At 27.9% G+C, this 21537-nt stretch overlaps 1 protein-coding gene across 1 annotated transcript; it reads right to left on the minus strand.

Annotated features, from left to right (window-relative positions):
- Positions 1 to 4647: 4647 nt before the first annotated feature.
- On the minus strand, positions 4648 to 8311 carry LOC101495269 (SH3 domain-containing protein 2-like). The gene is made up of 10 exons (XM_004507446.4): positions 8060 to 8311; positions 7451 to 7573; positions 7279 to 7348; positions 7028 to 7179; positions 6626 to 6727; positions 6248 to 6448; positions 6071 to 6133; positions 5792 to 5944; positions 5614 to 5688; positions 4648 to 4915 (listed from the first exon to the last, which is right to left on the minus strand). The coding sequence occupies exons 1-10, from the start codon at positions 8117 to 8119 to the stop codon at positions 4799 to 4801; spliced, it is 1116 nt and encodes a 371-aa protein (XP_004507503.1). The 5' UTR covers positions 8120 to 8311; the 3' UTR covers positions 4648 to 4798.
- Between the last annotated feature and the right edge of the window lie 13226 nt (positions 8312 to 21537).

A 21537-nucleotide genomic window follows, 5' to 3' on the forward strand; every position in this document is an offset into this window, starting at 1 on the left:
TGCCAAAATCGTTTACCATTGCTTGTACCAAGCCGATGTATTTAGTCTGTGTACTCTGTTAAAAATATAAACACTCCTAGAACTGGAACCAAACTTATTGTCATAGGTTTTGCAAAATGAAGAGTTAAGGTTGAAAACATGTAGAACACAATACAACACTTTAACTACACTGGCCGCAATTTGATCAACAATTCACAAGCCTCGACTTTTCATTGTCAGAGTAAGAGCCTTCCCTCTTTCAAATGGTTCTTATTGTGTCGTGTAGTCGTCCCTATTCCTTCGGGTTGGGTAAAAGTTCATGAGAAGAATCAAAGTTAAGAATGGAGGCGGATGCGTGGGATCGTGGATGGATCATGGTTGCAATGAAAAGGTGAATTCTTTTTGACGTTTTGGCTAGAGTTGCACAAAATAACCAAATTTTTCAACTAAATTTTATCCATATCCATAATCGATTTTTAAGACCCAATATTTAAACAACGTTTGTAACCAATTCAAATCGGTTATATATTTCTTTACGGAAAAAAATTGTAATATTTTTTTTATGTTTTTTGGTTAAAATTTTCCAATTTTTTTCTCAAACTGGTGGTAAAACTAATTATAGATATAACTAATTTTTAATTGGTTTTGTAAAATCAAATTCAATTATATAGATTAGTTATAAAATTCAAATATAATAAATGATTTTGATATAAATGTGGATTGATTATGTAGACATGATATCCACTAATTTTTTTGGGGTGCTCGTGAGTCATGTTCAAGAGGTCACTCTTGGATTGAAATAGAAAACAATGTCTAAAGATTCACATAGTAATTGCACAAGAGATATAATTTTAAAAAATAATCATAGTCAACAAAATAGGAAATTTAGTTTAGTTACAAAATAATCTAGATAGTCTATAGATTCAGAGTGAATCACTGAAGTGTTACAAAAATTACAAGTTGGAGACTAAAATGACCAAAATTGGTAATTGTTAGAATATAGAGAATATGTTAGTGTGTGAATTTAAATTTTTTTGAAATTTAATATTAGAAAACTCTCTTATATTTACTAGTTTTTAATTCTATGAATACTAAAGTATCACATTTGTTATTTAACTTATGTGAGTTTACTTCATCGCTATTTAAATAGCGTCAAACTCTTGTTAAAAATACACTAAAATTGAATGCAATTCATAACTTTCTATTTTCTCCCTTTTGTGTTTGATGCACTTTCGAGCCACTTTTTTTCTTTTTATTCCTTCAATTTTTGAATAGTTCTAATACAATTGTCCTTTTAAAACGATTTTTGTGCTACAGTCCCTTCAATTTTTAAGTCGTTTTTATGCCGTAATTTCTTTGATTTTTGAGTGGTTCTAATATTACTATTTTTTTATAGCGATTTTTATGTTGTAATTGTCATATTTTTAGTACAATTTATTTTACACAATTTAGACAATGCTACGAAATATTTTAAAGACAGATATCTATTCCGCGACACAATTATGTAATTCAAAATTCGTGTCATTACTATTACTCATCAATAAAAATATTTACCAAAAAGCAGGGGGAGAAAAAACTTTCATTTCATTTTATGAAAAAAAAATTCATTTATACCTGTTATTTCACAAAAAAGAAAAAAAAATCAGGATCAATTAAATTTCAAGTAGTCAGTTTCACTAATAAAATACAAAAACTTCACATTTTGAATTACACCCAAAAGAATATTTATCAAAAAGGAATTTATGTAAAATTAGGTTTTTTGAAAATTAAAAAATAAGTGTAATTGTGAGAAAATTGGTTTTTGTTTTTGAATTGGATTGTGCATTTTTTTTAAGTATTAAAATGAGATTTTTTAGGCTTTCTTTTTCTTTTTGAGGAAGAGTCTTTATTTAATTTTTATTTAATATTTCATGATTTCTGATTTTTAATAATAAAACGATTTTACAAAAGCTACAATTAACATGTTTGTTTGGTACGCAAGCATTGGAGTGTGTTTTCAGCGAAGCACTCAGTATTCGTGTTGGGTCAACTGCATGTTTGACCCTAGTTCACTGTGAAAGCAAATAAAGGCAGCATAACTTTTGTAAAATTGCAAAGAATTACCATATTCTGAAAAATTCACTGTGTACCTGTGCAATGAAAAAAACTTGACCGAAACAAACTTGAAATTGACGGGGTTTAATTGGAATCATGTTGACTATATCTATTTTAACCAAAGTTTAACAAACTCCATAAGTTTGATTGGTTTGCACATAAATTCTCTCTCAACCAAAACAAATAGGGTCACAAGTTTGAAAATGGTTTCAAAAAATAGAAGTAAATAGATTTAACAACTGATTAAAATACATACTAGCCCTTATAACTTTCATGAGACTCCTCTATGTATTGCTAATTTGATTGATGAAGAAATGCAATGAGGCTCTTTTCCCTAAACAAAAAAAAAACAAAAACAAAAACTGATTTATAATAAGCATTAAAGATAATGATTCCACACAACCATGGTGCCTGCATCCCACTTAATGGGGCTCACAATCTAAGTGGGATGAGAGGCTTTTCACTTTACTCCTACTATGTGGATATGCTCAAGAAAACTCTTATAGATTTGATTCCTTTCTTCACTAAAAATAATGAACCCTTATTCAAGGTCCTTTTGGTTTATGCAGAAAATATTATCTTAGCTGGAAATTCCCTTCATGAGTTTTCAGTCATCAAATCTATACTACACTGAGATTTTAGAATCAAAAACTGTTTTTTCTTTTAATGGAATCAAAGACTTTGGGGTGCTTTCCGTGGACTTGAGGCTGCTCACTCCTTCAAAGGAATCACTGCCTCAAAAGGAATTACAGCCTTGACTTGCTTTCGAATTCTAGTTGTCTTGGCAGTGAGCACACACTTGGAGCCTAGAACCCATCTTCAACGCGATACTGCAATATTTGAAGGAATCTCTAGTTACATCTAGACTTAATGGATACCCGCAAAAAAAATCTACAATGAGTAGGGTAAAAACTTGCATAATAAATACGGACAAAAGGACGAGTAATTACCCGCAAAATTAAGCGGGTATGAGTGCGGGTACGGGTACTAAAATATCCACCCTTGCTCTGCACCCGCACTAATATAATTATATTATTTATTTATTTATTATATTAGCGTTTAGTTTAATTAATTGTTTTCTTTTATGTTTTAACATCTATTAATATTATTGGACCACTACAATATTTATAATCGAAGATAAACTTTTGCAAACTTTTTAAGAATTTGATTATGATGAATAGTTAAATAATTGTGACTTTATAACTAAAAATTATATCTTATTAATCGTGACTTTATAATTATAAAGTCAACTTCATATCAATTGTTTTTACAGATCTCGAATAATATTGTCGTAGGACTTGCAACTTCATAAAGTATTATTATGACTATTTGAATGTGTATTGTAATTAGTGTTTATTTGAAATGTTTTAGTTAAAAAATATTTTCGTTTAAAATACTTTATGATTGAATTTAAGATATTTGAATAATTTTTAAATTTAATCACAACAATATCATTTATTTATCGATGAATTTTAGTTAAAGTGTAGGTAATGGGTACGGACACTTAGGTATCAAAAGGGTAAGAGTACCAATATTAAAGTTGATACCCAAAAGAGTACAAACACGAGTATAAATATTTTTTTATATTGCGGATATAGAGACAGGTACTATAGTACCCTACCGGATCTCTACCCATTGTCATCTCTATCTTTTATAATGATTCCTACCTTTAAATGCTTGGATTCAAAGATGTTCATTGGACTGTCACATCACTCATTTCATTAAATCGTATAATTAGCAAACGACACAACTGGTTTGCATATTACCCACATCTTCTCTGTCAAACCAACCACGTCCACCATTTAGCTTCACATGCTTAGCATTCCAAGCCGTCCGTTGTCCATCGTATTGGTAAATCACTACCTTACCTTGCCATCACTCGTAAGCCTTGCTCTCCTTGGATGACTTGCTTTTGAAATCTCATTTCAATGGTATAGAAATTGTGATTTAAGATAGTGAGAACAAATGTCCAAAAACGACTTGCAAAGATGGCAGATGAGGTCTATCGTTGAACTGAACAAACACAAAACATAACAATGGAAATCGAAAAGCTCACAAAGCACTTAAATCCGGTCTTTGGTCGTCTAACCGGTGCTTGTCGCAGTTAAAAAGTTTGTTAGAAGTTGCAATTTTTAAAAAGTGTAAGACAATGTTGATACTCACAAGTTAAAGTAGACGAACAAAGATGTTAAAAATGAGAGGGACAAATATACTCCGTAATAGATGTTGAAAGAAGAAACAATTGAGTATAAAGTCGGAAAAAAAATGGAAGATGGTGGAGATTGATGAAGAAGGATTTTCTATGAAGGTAGTTTGAATGGGTACTGAGTTACTGAACCCAGTTAGCATGTGAATAGTTAAAAAAAAAAGGATAACGTGACACTTTATTCCGACGTGTGGTTAAAAGCGAGTTTGAGAGCGTTTGCCCATTGCATTACTCATATTTTCATCTCTTCAATGTTCAAGTTTTCATTCACCTTTCTATATACCTCTAGCACATGCTTTGATCAATGAAGTTGCAAACTTGCAATCAAAGTAGGCTGAAATCGCATAACAAACTATGAAGGAAATAAGTTGAGTCCAATAAAATAACAATAGATAAAAATAATAATCACAAGGATAAAGTTGGCATTTATAACACAAATCAATTTTTGATTTACAAAGCCAAAACATGCACACATACAAAATCTTTCGGTTACCAAAACCAACCCGACAGGAAAAAAGTTTAAAACACTTCAGCTACCTTGCTCGCAAGAACGCGGTCCCTTCTTTCAATGTAACTAAAAGGAAACCAGCCTGCTTTCCCTTTGCATTCGCCCTCGGCCCATCCATTGTTTGTCACCTGTTAAAAACGCAACAGCATATTGGGGCCACAGGAAAATCTGACCAATTTTAAAAAAGGATGCTAAGCTACTAGCACGTGAACCACAACTACTTGAATTGGAACACACTAGCCACATCATATACAGATGAAACAAATTGATGAAAATGTAATCATGTATTGACTTCATATTAAGTTGCTCCCTTGGTCTCCCAATGAGTGTCACTTGAATAAAAAAAATTGTCTCAAAATGAATGTCATTCACAATTTTCAATGCATCTTTAATTATTTTTTTCATATACTACACTTCAATGAATACTATTATATACAGAACTTGCAAAGCATTATTATACTTTGCATTGATAATTATGAAAAATCCACCAATAATTAAGATGGATAGTTTGGTAAAATGACATATCTCTTTCTTCTAATTATTGCATTTTTTAATATGTGTTTAAAAACATTAAACGATATTCATTGTGAGATGGAGGGAGTATCATACTGTCTTAAGCTTAAGCATGTCTTAACATAAGATATAATGGAATAAATGCATTTTACTTAGGTTTTCCAGCATCAGTTTTGAAACTTATATTAATTTGTTACCATAAGTGAAATGATGGTTGAAAATATACACCAATAACCCAAAAGAGAGGGAGATAATCCATTTTTTGTTCAAAGAAGAAAACTATAGTTTTACTCAGATTCAGTAAGCTACAAACCTTTCGAATGACAATATAATCACCAACTGATAGATTCAGCTCCACTTCAGACACAGCAGAGTATGGGAATAAAACCTGCAAGAAGTGTAAATAAAAGTTACAAAAGATAAAGCAGTCACTTGTTTTACAATTTTAATATCTGTGTGACCCTGTTTATAAGAAAAGGTTTCTTTATAACCTCTCCTAAGAAGTAACTCATGATATCTGCTGATCCATTATGTGTCTGCGAAGCATAAACACCATTCACTTCTTCATATGGTGGGGGTGGCGGCATGTCATTATCCACATTACGAGTAGGAGGGGCTTCAATTCGTTGTCGTTCTGATATCATCTATCATTATATATACATGTAGCACATAAATCATACATTTATAACATAAGAAAATTACTGTTATATCGATTGGCATATTTGACTTCTCTAAAACAAATAGAACAGCAAAATGATAAGAGTGCTTACCTCCCCCTCAAGTTGATCAAGAATTTGTAGGACTACTTGGTGATAGGCACGCTCCGCTTCAACCTTCATTAGCAGAGTAAATTGTGGTAATAATTATAAGTTATGATTTCTTATAACTCTAATCCAAAATTTCATTAAACTGAAGAATGGCAGAACCGTAAGGAGAAACTGAAATACCATAGTTATAAGACGTTGAAGGGTTAACCTCTGTTGCTGTGCTTCAACAGCAGCCAAAGCTGCAGCTGCTTCCTTCCCCAATATGGTCATGTTTGTCTTCAGGTCTTGCAGCTTTGCTTCTGCTGCTTCTAATTTCATAGCATTCTCAGAATTGCCTGGCATTTCTCTTACTTTTGCCTGGCGTTTAGAAACTTCAATAGCCTGTCTAGGTTCAAAAGACAGAGTAATTACAAGTCAACATAAGATAGGTAAATACAATCATTAATAAAAACAGGTACTGAAATGCCGGAGAAGACAAAGAATGCAAAAAGTGGATAAGAAGTTTAAATGGAAGCAACACGTTTTGAAAAGTCAAATGAAAGATAAACCCCATAATACCTGAGCTTCTGCTTCTTGTCGCATTCTATCGTAACGTTGAGCAAGATGCCGAGCATCCTCCAATGGAGCTCCAACCACCATTGCCCTTAAGGGTTCTGCAACCTATTCAGCACGGAGCACAATTTCAATCAGAGTTATTAGGTTGAGATGGCAATCACACATTGGTTAATAAACAATCCGAGTTCACCATTACAAATAGAGACATGCTTTAGGCCAAACCAAGCTTTCCAAACATGCTGTAAATCCCATTTATATATTCAGTAAAACAGTTAGGTTATGAGAGAAAAATATCCATTACTTCTGCAGGTCAGATTCGAACATCATAATCTTACAATTACAGGTAGCTGCATGATGAACTCATACATAACAAGCCACAAACACACACACACACACACAATTAACCTGTGTACCAAGAGCTTTTAGTAAGTTTCCTCGCTCCTTCTCCATTTGGGCACGGGCTCGTGCATAACTTAGAGCAGCCCTGCACAATGTACCCCCACTGGTACACGTATTTTCCGACCCATATTTCCTACTATCTTCCGACAACTTTGTTCCTATTCAATGAGAAATATATAATCTCGTTAACAATATTTTACGCAAACTAATAATTACAATAAAACTTTATAGAAGCTTCATTAACCAACATGAATTACCTATTTCAACTTGCTTGGACCCCGTAACAATATAACCTTCAACTCCACGAACAACGTCCCTTTGATAATGCTGAAAACACAAAAGTTGCCACTATCAGCCTTCAGAGAGAACGAATAACTTGGGATCAAATACAAATGTAAGTAAAGGATCACCATCAAAGAAAAAACTAACCTTCCCCGCACGTGTTGATATATAAAGTTTTTCAAGTCTCTGGTGTAGGTGAAGCTCTCTCTCATCGGTAACCATGTTATCTGAACCTCCATAACCGCCAGCTCCAAACTGTTTCAGAACAGCCTAGAATAGCAATAATTCAGGATTTTCATCAACACCTTGATAAACAAAACAATCAAAACGAAAAAACCAACAACTAAGAAACAAAAAGCAAAATAAATACATATAAAGCAACGCAATTACACATCGCTCAGTGATTTCAAAATCAGCTACCGAGTTAAAAGCATAAGCAACATAAGATATACTACAAGCTTAAAATTCAACTTCAATCTATAGCATTTATTTATTGAATTCCGCAATGTAAGTGTGAAATTCAATTAGATCCAATACTATTTGGTTTCATATTCACAAGAACAACAATCCCAATGTTACATAACCGAAACTAAATTATTATAATAATTACGGAAATGGAAAATTGAAAACCAGTTCAATAACAGGTCAGTTAGACGAAAATAGCGACGAATCGTATCAAATGAAAAGAAAAGCGTAAAACGAAGAAGAAATGGAAAGATCTGGTGAAGAATTTGGAGATAGGTTTTGTGTACGAACCTGTTGTTGACGAGCGACTTGTTCTCGAAGCTTCGAGGCTTGTTTTCTGATAGCATCCATTAGAGAAACGAATGAATTGAATCTGAATCTATTTTGAAAGTGAAAGAGTTTCAGTCTCACAACACCGATTCACCAAAAATCAACAATTCAAAAACTATCTTCATTCGTTCATTGAGAAAGAAACTTCATCCAGAAACCTGTTTGTTTCGAAAGCATTTTATTTTATTTCAGAAAAGAAAAAACAAGCGAGAATTACAATTATCACTTTTTAAAAATAAAAATAAAAAGAATATAAAAGTTTTATTTTTCAGTTTACCAGCTAAAAGTTAAGCACTCGTAGTAGAAACAATTGGACGATTGATTCAACGGACGATTTTCTCCGAGTCTAGTTAACATGTTAACACGTTTGTTTCAAATGGAAAGAAGAAAATTGATATTGAAAAAAAAAATGAATATTATATTTTGGAAGAGGTACTTTGTGATTTTCAAGGGAAAAAGTCTCTCCTAATCCATTTTCTAAAAGGTGGGTGAAGTCTGAAGAAATATTGTTTTAATCAAATATTTTGAGTTTGGATTCTCCAAAATAATTTATCTTAATTTTATTGATAAAGTTTCATTCAAAAACATCAATTTAAAATTTGTCAATTATATATGTCATTTATTAAAAATGGACAGATACACATGTCATTGTTCGTATGCATAGTACTATTGTTTATAAACATACTTTACTTAATAAATAAAACATGTTCTAAAATATTAAAAAAATATTTATATAACTTTTTTCTTAAACTTAATTTAAGAATATTTGAGTATCTTTTTTTAAGAGATGAGAAATAAATTATGCGGAAAGATCTAACCTATATTTATTAGGGTTTTGAAAACAATGACTACAAAAATGAAAAATTAGAGTTTGAATCTTTGCTATTTGGGAGATATATGAGCAAGTTGTTTGAGTGGTTATACTTATTATACTTTGTTTAAGATTTAGGGTTTTAAAACAAAACTATTATACTTTGTCACTTGTGTAAAGTTAACTAGAATTGGATATCATGATTTGTCGTTTATATGTAAAATAAACCATTTATATATTTTGTATTGGACCTCATTTAGTCGGAGGTTAGGTTTCTTAAATTTAATTGCCTTTTAATATAAGAAAAAGTTGAATATGAATAAAAATAATTTGTTGTACAGTTACAATCAACTATCAAGCATACTAAATACATGCGTTGAGGAATTAAAAAAAAAAATAAAAAATGTATTTCGTAAGTACAACTCAATTATAGTTGCATCAATATTACTATGCAAGAATATGAGTTCCAATTATTTAAAATGTGTAAATGTAACTATGAGATTATTTTAAACTTTTAAATAAATAGTCAACATCTCTGATGAGGAGTGTAAAAGGTATGTCAAGAACATTATATTATTAGCATGTAAAATTATTATATTATTAACATCCCTGATGAGTAGTGTAAGAAATCAATTCATTTCTTTGTTTTCAGATTACAGAAAACAAAGGATTCTCATAAAACCACCCTACAATCCCAACATCATAATATTCAGATCCTTTTAAACAACCCTTTCCCCACTTTAGTCTTCTTTCTTAGTTTAACGAGATACCATGACAACCTAATATAAATTTCTATGGCAACTAAAAAATCATTTTATATCTTATCATATTAAATTATACTTTTCAATTTAATTTTTATTTAGTAAAAAAATCTTTTTAAGTTTAGTTCTTTTTTGTATATAAATAAAATTATACCTTACTACTCTTATTGTTAAGGTTGATTATATTACTTCGTTAATTTCAATAGATTCAGCAATAAAATAAGGTTGTTTATAAATGAACTTTGTAAAAATATTATTGGAGCTATTATCATTACTTAAAAAATATTGGCAATAAGATTAGTATATTGAGAATGAATTTGATTCCATCTAAGCTAAACTTTTTATTTAAGTTTCACACAATTTTTATTGTCATTGTATTTTACAACGACCGTAAATAAAATGCAATATCAATTTATTTTTTAAGTTGATTTGTATTTGTAAGGACCTGCATTTAATCATAGTAATTTTTAGGTGGCTATTTCAAAGGTACAATCAAATAAATTATTAAAATTCTTATTGTGATAATGAAAGAAATATATGTGTCAACACTACAAATATTGTGTACTATTAATTTTTCAACAATTTATAAATATATAGGTGAAACTTTTTTGTAGTAGTTAGTTACTTATTTGTCATGCATAAAATTGAAATCGTGATTTTGGCTTATAAAATTTAAATTATTATTTTCATTTCATTCAATTTTATTACACGAATTTTTAATATATGATTTTTTTGTCATACTAAATCATTTAAAAAATCATTTTTGTAATTTATCCCGTAACGGGTTACACACTAGTTTATTTTTTTAAGCACTTATGGTGCCAATTACTAATATCTTAGTCCTAGCTCAAGACCAAAAATTGCCAACGACCTAAAACAGAAAGCAATATATATCTTACGTTCAAATTTCATTCACTGTACAAAGTATCATTTCAGTTCATGCATGCCGGCAATCTTTATTTCACAAATGGACACAATATTAAGAATATATTGAAAGTGAACACGAAACAATTCTTTACTCGTCAAACCAAAGTGGAAACAAACACAAACACACACACACAAAAGCATGTTCATAAGTAGTACCAACACTTATTAAAGACTTGTCTTTGTCTTGTGTCCAACACTTATAACTTCGATACATTTGATTATGTTCAATCAATATTTCAAATACTTCAATCAGTTTCAGTTTCATATTGATACAAATGAATTTATTTATTTATTTATTATTATTATTATTATTATTATTATTATCACTTTTTGAATATTTTTACAAATATATCTCTCATATAAAAATGTGAGACATTAAATATATTTATTAATATTTTAAGAACAAACATTAAATAAGGATAAAAATATCATTTAAACAGTAAATACATCTTACAAGTCATAACTTTTTCTTATAAATGAAACCTCCAAAAAAATTATTATAATTAAGACTAGAGGTAGTAGCAACTAAGGAACACAATAGCGATATAGTATAATAGAATTTGAACAAATTATTATTGTTTTGTAATATACAATTTAGTACAAAGTGTTGTTAAATGGTATTATAACAACGTAACATACCAAAATTTGAACAAACAACTAGTTTATGTGATTCAGCATTCATAACATTGCATTCAATCACTTCAATTTATCCAAATTATTATGAATTTCATCCAATATCGGTATAAGTGCTTTGCCAAAAGAATTTAGTTTTAACATTAAAAAACATAATTGTAACTACTAGTTTTATATGTGTTTCATTAAGACATCAAATAAAAAGTCTCATTTTTATTTATTAATGATAAATATTTGTCTCATATTTTTTTATTTTATTTATATGCTTAAAATTGTCCCGTAATTTTTTATCATTGACAAATGTTTGTCCCATGTTTTGTTTAATATTTAATAATGATAGAGATTTGTTAAGTATTTTATTAAAATTTATTAATAACAAATATTTGTCCCATGTTTTTTATTTAGTCAAATATTTGTCCTACGTTTATTTATTTATCATAGACAAATATTTGTCTCTTTTTTATGCATCAATTATAAATATTTATTCAGTGTGTTTCTAACATTTATCAATGATAAATATTTCTTTTATATAACTTTTTTTTGTATTTTTTCCTATGCTTTAAATTGAAGAGAGGAATTTTGATTTTTTTTAATATTAATTTTTTTGCTAGGGTTCTCATATTTTATATTGATAGTTGGAAGATAAAAAAGTAATGCATAGAGGGGAAAAAATATATATGATTGGGTGATTTTATTTTATATATTTATTATTGACGAATATTTGTCTCATATTTTTTTTTAATATATATCAATTACTGAGATTTGTCAAGTGTTTATTAAAATTTATTAATAACAAATATTTATCCTATGTTATTTTATTTATCACTGTGAAATATCTGTCCTATAACTTTTATATTTATTATAGATAAATATTTTTTCCATCATTTTTTTATGCATCAATTATACAAATTTATTTGGTGTGTTTTTAATTTTTATCAATAATAAATATTTTTTCTATATATATTTTTTTTTTGTACTTTTTCCGATGCTTAATATTGAAGAGAGCAATTTCAATTTTTTTAATATTGATTTTTTGTTGGTGATCTCGTATCTTTTATTGATAGCTAAAAGATAAAAAAGAATGTATAATTTAGAAAAATATATAGTTGAGTTATTTTAATTTACATATATAATAATAATAGTAATAATAATAATAATAATAATTATTATTATTATTATTATTATTATTATTATTATTTCTTAGTTATATGTCTTTTGTAAAAAAAATGTAGTTATAATTTTTATTTTTGTAGTTATTTATTTCTTTATTTTTTTAATATATTTATTTACTCTCAAATATTGATGCGACAAAAAATTAAATGAGAATAACTTTATATTTTGATAGTTGTTTTTTTTCTTCTTATATTGATAGTTGTTTCTTGTCTTATATTAGTAGATTTGACAATGGTTAAAAATCAAGAGAACAATATTTGTGTTCTGTAGTTATTTTTTTATAAAATAAAAACATATCGTTACATTTTTTTTATAGTTATTTCTTTCTTTATTATTTTGATTGTAGATTTGACAATAGTTAAAAAACGTAATTATATATACTTTTTTAAGGTAGTTATATTTCTTTTGTAAAAAAATTATATATTTTTTAATAGTTTTTTTTCTCTCTCTCTCTCTTATATTTATTTGTTTATCCTTGAATAATGATGTAACAAAAAATTAAATAAAGATAAATTTATATTTTTAATAAATACTTTTTTTTATATTAATAGTAGATTTATTACCAATTTAGCTCCATAGCAAAATTACGGTAACCAACAAATTTTACAAAACGACGTACGTACGCAAACAGCATTTGACAAAATCAAAAATAAATTTCAAATATTTATAACCTCGAAAATCCGTTTAAAAATTCCTTATAAAGTCAAGACGAGTCAACTTTAGGATAATTTATTTAAATATATTTTTTTAAATTATCAAAATATTTCATGTTGAAAAATATATATTAAAGTGTTTATTTTTTTCTTTAATTCTATTTTGTTAATAACTTCTTTCTATTTTTTTCTGTATTTAATAAATAAATAAATAAATAATTATAATTAAAAATAATAATAAATTATATTAATAACGTCAAACAAAATACATTAACTTAAAGAAAAGAATACGTCAAAATTAATGCAGTTGAATATATCTACCAAAACAAATAACGTGATGTATTATTTGATCAACTTAATTTTATTTTGTTAACAATTCTCTTATTTTTTCTCCGAATCTAATAAATAATAATAATAATAATAATAATAATATAAAAAGTAAATTATATTAATAAATGTTCTTGTTGATGTATTTTGTTTGACAAAATAGAATTAAGTTACTAATTTATCTGCAAAATAAGAGAGAGTTATTAAAATAATATAAATTTATCTACAAAATAGGAGAAAGTTATTAAAATAATATAACAAATTATTTATTTTGACATATATTTTTTTCTTCAATTTAATGTATTTTATTAATAAAATTTTATTTTTTTAATATTTTTATTATTTTTAATTTATTAATTTAAATGTTAAAATGAATAATTTTTTTTTGAAGAATGTGTACATGGTCGCATCCTTGAGATGCGACCTCTTACTACACCAATGATGCAACCTTCTAAAGGAAAAAAAAAAAAAAGTAAGGGATTTTGATATATATTTTTCAATGTGGGGTATTTTAGTGACTTTTTTAAGAAAAATGCTATTTAATTAAATTAATATTTTTATAGGAAAAACATAGACCCTTAAATTTTATTATTTTTTGCCCTTACTAGAAGTCCTATAAAATCATTAAAATCATATACTCTTTTTCAAGATGTTTCTAACCATAAACAATTTCAAATATCATTCTTTCCAAGTCATATAAGGTAATAAACAACATCGTGAGATAGAATCCATTCAATAATTTCACAATAATCAAGGTATTGAAATATCAAACACTACCAAGTGTTAATCAATAATAAGTTGGTCAAACACTTGCTAACCAATATATAATAAGTTGATCAAACACTTACAAGTGTTAACTCATAATATTCTCTACTAAGAAGTGCACTTAAAAACGTCTTTTAGAACAACATATTGATCAAATATACTGAGTATTATTCAAATTTTCGTTCATGGAAACATTATATGTGAAATGATTAAATTTAGTTTGATTAATACCATGATGATCTGATGGATGATACTCTATATTATTCATTTTTCCTCGGTATTATATTGGAGTCAGGCAAAACATCTGAACATGTCAAATCTGTTTGATTCAAATATCCAATCATGGAAAAATTATTTGTTCTAGCCATAAATGCATTTTGATTAATACCATTATGATCTGATGAATAATCGATATTATTCGGCTGATTGAAGTCAGGCAAAGCATCTAGGTGTCCCAAATCTATTTGATTCAATATGGAAGAATCGTTTGTGATATGTGAATTATTACTACGATGATCTGTCAAAAAGAGAAACTAATTAATACAAAATTTATCAAAAATAATAAATAAATAAATAAATAAAAAGACATAATCCATAATCACAACTAAATAGTATAAGATAAAATGCTAACTCTGAGTGGTTTCAAGTGACTGGATCTCATCGATTGGCCAGATGCTAGTATGATGATTGTTGTGGTCAGAACACTGAAATGTTGCAAAAGACTCATTGAATGGGTTGTACTTTAGTTCATCTAGTTTATCCCATTCTGCACAAATGCTATTATAAGTTGAAATCTTGAGTGCTTCATCATGCGCCGTTTGTTCTATTCCCTCTTGTACATTTGAGCCTTTGAATGTTGCGTCATGGGCCGTTTGTTCTATTCCATCTTGGACATTTGAGCCATTTTGGAATGCTCTTGCATTGAGCAAACCATCGTTATCCGAATAAACTATAATTGACTTCTTAGGTTCTTCAATTGGAGGTATTTGAATCACTGTGTCGATAGACTCGTGTGGAGGAATTCGAGACACAGGTGTGTTCAAATTACATTTTTGAGTATGCAAACATTGGAATGAAGGGAGCTCATATGTAGTAGACTCATCATATATGGGTTCAGAAGAAGAGATATTGTCATTTAATGTGGCATGACTATCTATAGTAAGGTTATTATATTCATGAAATTGATTGTTGGTGCATGGATCACATGGAGGACCGTGAAACTGATTGTTGGTGCATGGATCACATGGAGGACCATGAAACTGATTGTTGGTGCATGAATCACATAGAGGAGACAACATAGAGTAATTATCATATTCATGAAACTGATTGATGGTGCATGGATCACATGGAGGACCATGAAACTTATTGTTGGTGCATGAATCACATGGAGGAGACAACATAAAGTAATTATCATGAAACTGATTGCTAGTGCATGCATCAGATGGAGGACCGTGACACTGGTTGCTGATGCATGGATCACATGGAGGACCATGAAACTGATTGCTGGTGCATGGATCACATGGAGGAGACAACATAAAGTAATTGTCATGAAACTGATTGTTGGTGCATAGATCACATGAAAGACCATGAAATTGATTGTTGGTGCATGAATCACATGGAGGAAACAACATAATGTAATTATCATGAAGCTGATTACTGGTGCATGGATCACATGGAGGAGACACCATAGAGTAATTTTTACGCTGATCAATTTGTGGAACAACAACATTATTACTATTGAAGTCTATACTCCGATCAACCAAGTCACTTCCATGTATATCAACAGATGGTGGTAGAAGAATTGGACCTGGATGGCGTATGTAACTTTCAAATATCTCGTCAAGTATATTTAAGTTTGTTGTTTGTGAATCATCGTCACAGTGTTGGTTGGCTATTAAGTCGACATGTTCTTGATTTATCTTTTTCGCCCTTTGCTCTACTTCTTCAGGATAGATTGGTAAGCCAACTTTTTTCAATCTCTTACTTCTTGTGTGCCAATAGTTCTTTATCTCATTGTCTGTACGTCCAGGCAACTGAACCAAAACTAGAAATCAACAATGTTTTTGACTAAATATTTATGTTAAACATGTTTCCTTAACACAATCATAATTGACAATCCTATAAAAGATTTTATATGAAACTTAGGGCAAAGAATGACCTATTTTTTTATAACTGATAGCTTATTTATTTATAGAACTTCTTCATACGAAACAATATAAAACAAAATCAAATCTAACATAAAACAAAAATAGAAAAGTTAAGTTATTACAAACCTTTTGAGCGATTTGAGCCCATTTATTTCCCAATATAGAGTGGAGCTCAACAATTGAGTTTTCTTCTTCTGCAGTAAATGCACATTTTCTCAGATCTGGTCTCAAATGATTATTCCATCGCAGACGACAACTTTTTCCACACCGAGCAAGTCCAAAAATTTTCTGGACTGCACTCCAATTTCCCTCTCCATACTTTTGAACGTATTCTACCAAAATTGCATCTTCTGCCAATGTCCATGGACCTTTCGTTAGATTACCATCTCTTCCTCCTTCTTTGGTGTCTCTGTTATCAGGACCTTTTTTTAAACTACCATCTCCTCTTCCTTCTTCGATGTTTCCTCCTTCTTCGGTGTTGTCTCCATTATCAGCTTCTTCTTGGGATACTAATGATTGACTATGCTTGACTGTTTCGCGATCATACCGAATGCGCTTGACTATTTTCTGACCATCGTCTGTATTTGGAATGCTACTCATGGCTTTCAATATGCCTAAAGTTGACAAAGTTTGAAGATTTTTAACACATAATATAAGACAAAGGATAATAGAAAAGCATGCATATCTTTGATTTCATAAATGTAAGCAATAAATTTCCTTTCTTTTTTCAAATCAATTATTAATAAATCCACTCAAGTATCAATTATTAATAAATTCACTCAAGTACCATTTTTAAGAGAGAATCAGATAAAAAACATAAAAAATGCATTTAATATTTTAATTGCTAAATTGTATTTTTTTTCTTACTCAACACTCAAACATTTAAGGAATCCAAACTCTTTAAATAATAAAATATTTATATAACCAATTGAATTTTATAGGCATTCATTACATAACTTCATTCATTAATTAAAAGTACTTCATAGTATTTTCACAAAATGAATTTCTCAATCTTATTCTTGCGGAACAGAATCTGGCCTATATGAAAGCTATTGCAATAAAAAAAAAAAACAATAACTCAATAAAAATTGTTCCATGGGTGAATTAAACATTCATATATACACTTAGAAATAAAGATATAAATAGAAATAATAATTCAAGAAAAATTGAAATCAATCAATAATAAAAGAGAGAACGACTAAGCTTGAGTGTGCGCTTTTGTTTTTTCTCTTTTTCTGTTTTTTCAGTAGAGTCTTGTTAAACAGTGAAACCGTGAGAGAAAAAGAGAGAAATCAATTAAAAAATTTCACTTTTATATTGAAAAAATTCAATACAAAAAGTGCATTATAAAAATCCCATACGTAACCATTGATTCTAAGAGTCTAATCCGAAAGACAATCCAATTACTCCCTCTGATTTAGTTTGAATTTTATCTTAGAAGACCCATTTATAGTTGTTCTATTGTATTTTTTTATTGAATTTAATTGTGATATACTATGTAAGAAAATTTAAGAAAAATTGTATCCTTATTGAATTAAACATTCATAGATACCCTTAAAAATGGAAATATAGTTAGAAACAATAATTCAAGAAAGTTTGAAATCAATCAATCATAAAAGAATAAATTCAAGACAATCTTAGAAATAACAAAGAAGGAAGATAAAGATTGAAATCACCGACGTGAACGAAAGGAGGTTGTTGAGCTGAATGAGAGAAACAACTGAACTATGGCGACGTGTTTTTCATTTTTTCCTCTTGTTCACTATTAGTCACTAGAGGTTTGTTGAAGAATGAAGTTGAGTTTTTATGATGAGAGAATTGTTTGAAGAGTGAAATTAAGAGAAAGAGGGAGAGATAGATGTTTATATGTATACACTTAAAAAGTGAAGATATTTGAAGTTGAGTTTTTTTTGTTATGTTGCTTTGTTATTGTATTTTTTATTTATTTATTTTTCTATTTTATACGTTTATATATAAACACCATACATATTACTTTTTTGTATACAAAAAGATAAAACTTAATGCATAACCCTAATTTCTACCGTTCACATGCTAGAAATAAAACTTAATATATAATCTTAATTTCTAGCGTTCATCGATTAGAAATTACATGTGTACTTCATTTTTTTAAATTTGCACACCGCCAAAAAAATGTATGTGAAGTCATAGTCATCATACTAATTAATCAAAATCATATATCTATCTATTTAGTTATTATAAGGAGTTGACAATATCTTATGACATAAAAGACTATTTCTTTTCACTAAAAATGTCTCTTAAAATATCTTATTGAAACTTTGATATAAAACTTTGTTATCAACCAAAAATAATAATTATTTTTTACTTTGACTCTAGTATATATGTGTTTCTAATTTATTCATCGCTTCTTGATGTTTTAACATATTTTTTCTAATTTAGATATCATATAAATACTTATATTCAAAATTATTAGTATTTTTTCCTCTGTTTTAAATTCTAGCATGATCAATAATTTATATTTAGTTGTAGTAGGAATTAGAAGAAATTTTTATTTCAAATAGTATCTTCCCGGTTAGGTTCTATTGTTATGTGCTTGTTGAATTAGAGATACACATAGAATGATATATAGTTATAAATCATAATTCAAGAAAAATTGAAATCAATCAATCATAAAAGAGTAATTTAAGACAATATTGAAAATACCATATAAGGGAGATAAAGATTGAAATGAAGACGGCTCTAGAGTTGAATGAGAGAGAACAATTGAACTATGATGTTGTATTTTTCTTTTATATCTCTTATAGAATTGTTGAAGAGTGAAGTTAAAAGAAAGAGAAAAGATATATATTATATATATAGAGAGATAGAGACTTGTTGAAGAGTAGAGTTAAGAAAAAGAAAAAAGAAATATATATATATAATATATATAAAAGAAAATATCAATATTTGAAGTTGAATTTCTTTCGATTGTTTTTTTTCTCAACAATATTTTTTAATTAAATTTTTATTGTGTTTTTTATTTCATATTTATTTTCTATTTTATATTTTTATATATACACACCTAAAAAGTATTTGAATATAAAAGATAAAACTTATACGATATTTAAGTCATACATTTTTATTTTTATTAAAAACTGTCACCGCCTATAAAATCTCGGTGAAGCATTCATTACATAGCTAACTTCATCCCGTAATTAAAACTACCTAAAACCATGTTCACAAACTGTGTTTCCCTGTATAGATAATTCAAACTAGATTTCTATCACAGGTACACTCATAAGCAAGTGAAAACAACTATTAACTTCAAATTTCCTTTTTTACAAAATACATAAGATTTTATACAAAATCATTGCTTAAGTATTGAACTACATGCCAAATACAAAATATTCATTTAAAATTAAATTTCTCTTATTCCTGCGGAACAAAATCTAAGTCATATGGAAACTATTGCAAAAATAAAAAGACTAAAAAACAAACAATAATTCAAGAAAATATTCTTTAGCGAGTCAAACATATATACTTAAAAGTAGAGATATAGATAGAAATCATACTTGAAGGAAAATTGAAATCAATCGATCATAAAAGATAGAATGCTCAAACTTGGTGGTATGTTCTTCGTTGTCTTTTAGAATATTCTTGTTGAACGGTGAAGCTGTAAGGGAAAAAAGAGAAATAAATTAAAAGTTTACCTTTTATATTATAAAAATCCTATATGAAAAGTGCTTTCAAACAATCTCATATGTAACTATCCATCCTAAGAGTTTTGATTTGAATAGAAAATAAAGTAAATAATAGAAGTGTTCATTAATTAAAGGAAAAAGAAATAAAATTGTATGATATTTTTTGCTCTAAAATTTGAGACACTTTACTCCAACTCTAAACACTCCTAAGATTTCAAAGTTGTTTCTTCTTATTTTCTCTTTCTCTAATTTATCTGCTTCTCATTTTCTGTTTCTTGACTCCCTTTCTTTGTTTCTAATTTATACTGTTTATGATAACAAGAAAATCCAAATTTTTTGCAACAATCTTCCTTTTTTTTTTACAACAATTTCCCCCATTTTTTTGGCAACATTTTGTTATCATAAAAGTGTGCAACAAACTTCATTCTTGTACTCATTAATTGGAATATTAAATTTTGATATTTTTTTTCCACTAAAAACATAGTAGATTTGACCAATTTGACTTATTTTATCATCTCATAATTAATTTTAAAAATATCATAAATAAATAAATAAATAAATAAGAAGAAATTGAAATTAAAACTATAAAATAAGATAAAATAGAGGGTAAATACACTCTTAAAATCCTATAAAAATAGGTTTATTATTGTTCTATTGTATTTTTTATTGAGTCTAATTGTGATATACTATGTAAAAAAAATTAAGAAAAATTGTATCCTCCCTGAATTAAACATTCACAGGTACTCTTAGAAACAGAGATATAGTTAATAACAATAATTCAAGAAAATTTGAAATCAATGAGTCATAAAAGAATAAATTCAAGACAATCTTAAAAATACCATAAAAGCGAGATATATGTGAAAATGAGAAGAAAAAAAAAAGGGGAGAGATAGATGTTTATATATATATATATACTTAAAAAGTGAGAATATTTGAACTTGAGTTTTTTCTTCTCTTTCTATTGCTTTTTTTCTTCATATTTATTTCTCTATTTTATACGTTTATATGTATACACTGCATATACTATAGTGCCATATAAAAAAAAACATATAAAACTTAGATTAAATTGCATATGTGGTTCCTTAACTTAATTTCGGTTAATGTTTTAGTCATTTATCCTTTTTTGTCCCGATTTAGTTCTTTATTTTAATTTTAATTGACAATTGGATCTTTTATGTTTTAAAATGTCAACAGTGTTATCCTTTTCTTTTTGTTGCAAAAATTTCAAACAAAACCCATAAAATTAATTAGCATCCTTAATATAATGCAAATTTCATCAAATTCATAACTTAAATCTTAAAAAAAAAAAAAAAAAAAAAAAACTCATTTTTTTATCTCTAAAAAAATCAAAAAAAAAAAAAAGGACTAAATCGGGAAAAAAAAAAAGATAAAGGACTAAAATGTTACCTGAGATTAAGTTAAAGGACCACAAATGTAATTTAGCCTAAATTATACATATAAAAAAAAAAACTCATATTTTCATCTCTAACAACATCAAATAAAGAATAAAGGACTAAATCGGGAAAAAAAAATAAAGGACTAAAACGTTAACTAAAATTAAGTTAAGGGAATACATATGCAAT

The sequence above is a fragment of the Cicer arietinum genome, chromosome 6 (assembly GCF_000331145.2).
Source record: "Cicer arietinum cultivar CDC Frontier isolate Library 1 chromosome 6, Cicar.CDCFrontier_v2.0, whole genome shotgun sequence".
Classification (NCBI taxonomy): domain Eukaryota; kingdom Viridiplantae; phylum Streptophyta; class Magnoliopsida; order Fabales; family Fabaceae; genus Cicer; species Cicer arietinum.

Excerpts from the sequence above, each read along its gene's own strand:
- LOC101495269 (XM_004507446.4), bottom strand. The coding sequence starts at position 8,119 with ATGGATGCTATCAGAAAACAAGCCTCGAAGCTTCGAGAACAAGTCGCT. Across the intron at positions 7,574-8,059 it reads AAGTCGCTCGTCAACAACAG|GCTGTTCTGAAACAGTTTGG; the intron begins GTTCGTACACAA and ends TTGCTATTCTAG. Across the intron at positions 6,449-6,625 it reads GACAAGAAGCAGAAGCTCAG|GCTATTGAAGTTTCTAAACG; the intron begins GTATTATGGGGT and ends GAACCTAGACAG.